This window comes from Triticum urartu, chromosome 1 (genome assembly GCF_003073215.2).
Source record: "Triticum urartu cultivar G1812 chromosome 1, Tu2.1, whole genome shotgun sequence".
Classification (NCBI taxonomy): Eukaryota; Viridiplantae; Streptophyta; class Magnoliopsida; order Poales; family Poaceae; genus Triticum; species Triticum urartu.
In genome coordinates, this window is record NC_053022.1 from 52,047,741 (window position 1) to 52,050,698 (window position 2,958).

Below are 2,958 nucleotides of genomic sequence, written 5' to 3' on the forward strand. Positions count from 1 at the left end.
ATACCTCTCCGATACACGGAGAGATAAATCATAATCTCGATATATGCCAACTTAACAAACACCATCGAAGACACCTGTAGAGCATCTTTATAATCATCCAGTTACGTTGTGACGTTTGATAGCACACTAAGTGTTCTTCCGGTATTCGGGAGTTGCATAATCTCATAGTCATAGGAACATGTATAAGTTATGGAGAAAGCAATAGCAATAAACTAAACGATCATAGTGTTAAGCTAATGAATGGGTCTTGTCCATCACATCATTCTCTAATGATGTGATCCCGTTCATCAAATGACAACACATGTCCATGGCTAGGAAACTTAACCATCTTTGATTAACGAGCTAGTCAAGTAGAGGCGTACTAGGGACACTCTGTTTGCCTGTGTATTCACACATGTATTAAGTTTCCGGTTAATACAATTCTAGCATGAATAATAAACATTTATCATGTTATAAAAAATACAAATAACAACTTTATTATTGCCTCTATATTTCCTTCACTTTAGTGTACACTTATTTATTTATTTTGAGAAGAAATAGTTGTCACTTTATTCAATGTTCATAGCTCCTTCCCGTGCAACCTCCGAGCTAACCCACTCGCGAGGCACATGGAGCCAAGTTTTACAAAGCCATCTAATACAACCTTCCCTAGTTAGGACATTTATTTTGAGACGGAGGAGAGTAGTATTTAACTCCTTAAATTACTTTTTCACTTCAAATATAGGTTTGGGGGAATCCCATGTTCTTTTTTTTTCTTGTACTCCCTACGTCACTAATCTAAAATAAGAATTTTAGGATGATGGTAATATGCAAGGATCATGTAAATCTAAAATAAGAATTTTGGGATGGCGGTAACATGGAAGGGTCATTACAGTTCTTAGTCACAAATTTACAATGGAGTCGTCGCCATTAGCGGTAGCTCGACCTCGTGCGCCCACTCGACGCACCTGGTCTCGAAATGACGGCTCCTCACCTCGTTGGGCAGGTAGCTCAGCCAGACCTTGAGCCCCAGGCGCCACCTCATGGTCCTCCCCTCCGCCTCCCTCCCTACCCTCCACGTCACCTCCTCCGGCAGCTCGTCGCCGGCCACCACCAGCCCCCGCATCTTGCTGAACGCTCGCCCGGGGCCCCCGTACCGGCGCCTCATGCCGCTGCGCGGGTCGGCCTCTCTGCTGCCCGGGCGCCACGACGAGACCTCCGTCCCGGTGGCCGGGTCGCACAGCACGCCCTCGAACACGCCGGCGCTGCCCTCCGCCTCCTGCTCCCACCGCCAGCTCCGGTTCCGTGCCCGCGACGACGAGCGCATCTTCGCCTTCACCCTCGGGTCGCCGCCGAGCTTGGTGGCGCCGGAGAAGGCGCCCTTGACGATGCGCGTCGTCTCGACCTCCCGCTCCGGGTTCCCCGTCGACCGGCCCAGGCTCGGGCCCGTGGCGTAGGACGAGCCGAACCTAGGGCCGACCCAGAGCCGGATACGCGACGGGAAATGCCTCTCGCCGTCCAAGACATGGTCGTCGTCGACGTCGTCTTCCCCAGTGCCGGTGTCGTCCTTCTTACTATACCCGAGCCGCACGACGCGCACCCGTATGTTGTCGACGTGCACACCGACGACGATGAAGCCATTGTCTCGCACGCTCACCGCGTACTCCACCTGGGCCACGGCCTCCAGCTGCTGGTGCACCAGGCCGTACCGCAGCGCCGGCTCCTCCGGCAGCTCATGAGGCAAGGCCGTGATCGTCGCCAGCGATGTCGCACCAGCGACGCGGGGGATGGCGAGCACCGGCGCGTACCCTCTCAGCACCCAGAGGCCGTGCACCTCCGTGGCGTACGACAGGCACGCGACGTCGGGCTTGGCCGGCGGCTTGGGCGCCGACTGCATCTCCCGCAGCAGGCACCACTTGGCCAGCATGTAGCCGAGCGACCGCATGAACCGCTCCTCGACGTCCGGGCCGACGGAGAGCAGCAGCCCGCCGAGCGCCGCCGGGGCGCAGCCGGCGAGGGCGCGCTCGATGTCCGTGCTAAGAGCTTGGAAGAAGAGGAACCCAAGGTCCGCGGGGGCCTCCAGGGCGCACAGCCAGAAGAGACGCATGAGCAGCGCCAGCGAGAAGAAGTGTGAGCCATCATCGACGCCCGTGGCCGCGATGACGGCGGACACGACCTCCGCGTCCAGCAGCTTCGACTCCGACGACGACGCGTCCGGTTCTCTTCTCAAGGAAGTGATGGACGGCGAGAGCGCGGTCACCTCGTCGAGCAGCTGGGCCAGAAGCAGCAGCCGCGGGGCGACCTCGGAGGCTGCCGCGAATGCCTCGGACGTCCAGAGTACGCGGCGAGCTACGCCGTTGGCACTGTCTACGGCGATGGAGAAAGCGACGACGGCCGTGCCGCCGTCGGCGGTGGTGGTGCAGTCGGCCTGCAGGACGATGGAGGCGCCCTCGGCCTCGGGGGAGGCGGCGAGGGGGATGGATGCCGTGGCGGTGCCGGTGCCAGCGCCGGGAGGAGGGAGGGTGGCCAGCCACGGCCACACCTCGTCCATGGGTTGTGGCTAGGAGGAGGACCGGATACGTGGGCGTGATGGCGCGCGCGGGCTGTGTACTTCTGTGGTGTGCCGTTGTTCGGTGTAGCTGCTGGCACGGAATGGAGGTTTGGTTGGTTTGGAATGTGGAGGCCCGGTTGCCCACATCGGGTACGACGTGGACTAGCAGAAGTGAACAACCGCCTTACATCTATTTCTTGTTATGTCTTCAAAAAAATCTATTTCTTGTGCGGATTGCTAAATCTCAGTCAACTAAGACTTAACGAAGTCGCAGTCAACATTACATTTGTGAGATTTTATGTGAAGATTCGTGCATTTTTTTTTCATTCTTTTATACGTTGTGTTACTTGATTGAGATTTGATTAAGCCTCAGTGACTGAGATCTAACCACACCCTTTCTTGTGTACTCATTTTTGACTCCGAATAAA

The 2,958-nt window shown here is 56.2% G+C and overlaps 1 protein-coding gene across 1 annotated transcript; it reads right to left on the bottom strand.

Moving 5' to 3' along the window:
• Positions 1 to 821: 821 nt before the first annotated feature.
• Positions 822 to 2,661, bottom strand: LOC125546520. Its single transcript, XM_048710755.1, has one exon. It carries the CDS (start codon positions 2,528 to 2,530, stop codon positions 890 to 892), a length of 1,641 nt encoding a protein of 546 aa, XP_048566712.1. The 5' UTR covers positions 2,531 to 2,661; the 3' UTR covers positions 822 to 889.
• Positions 2,662 to 2,958: the final 297 nt, after the last annotated feature.

Coding starts and splice junctions, on each gene's coding strand:
- LOC125546520 (XM_048710755.1), bottom strand. CDS start 2,530: ATGGACGAGGTGTGGCCGTGGCTGGCCACCCTCCCTCCTCCCGGCGCT.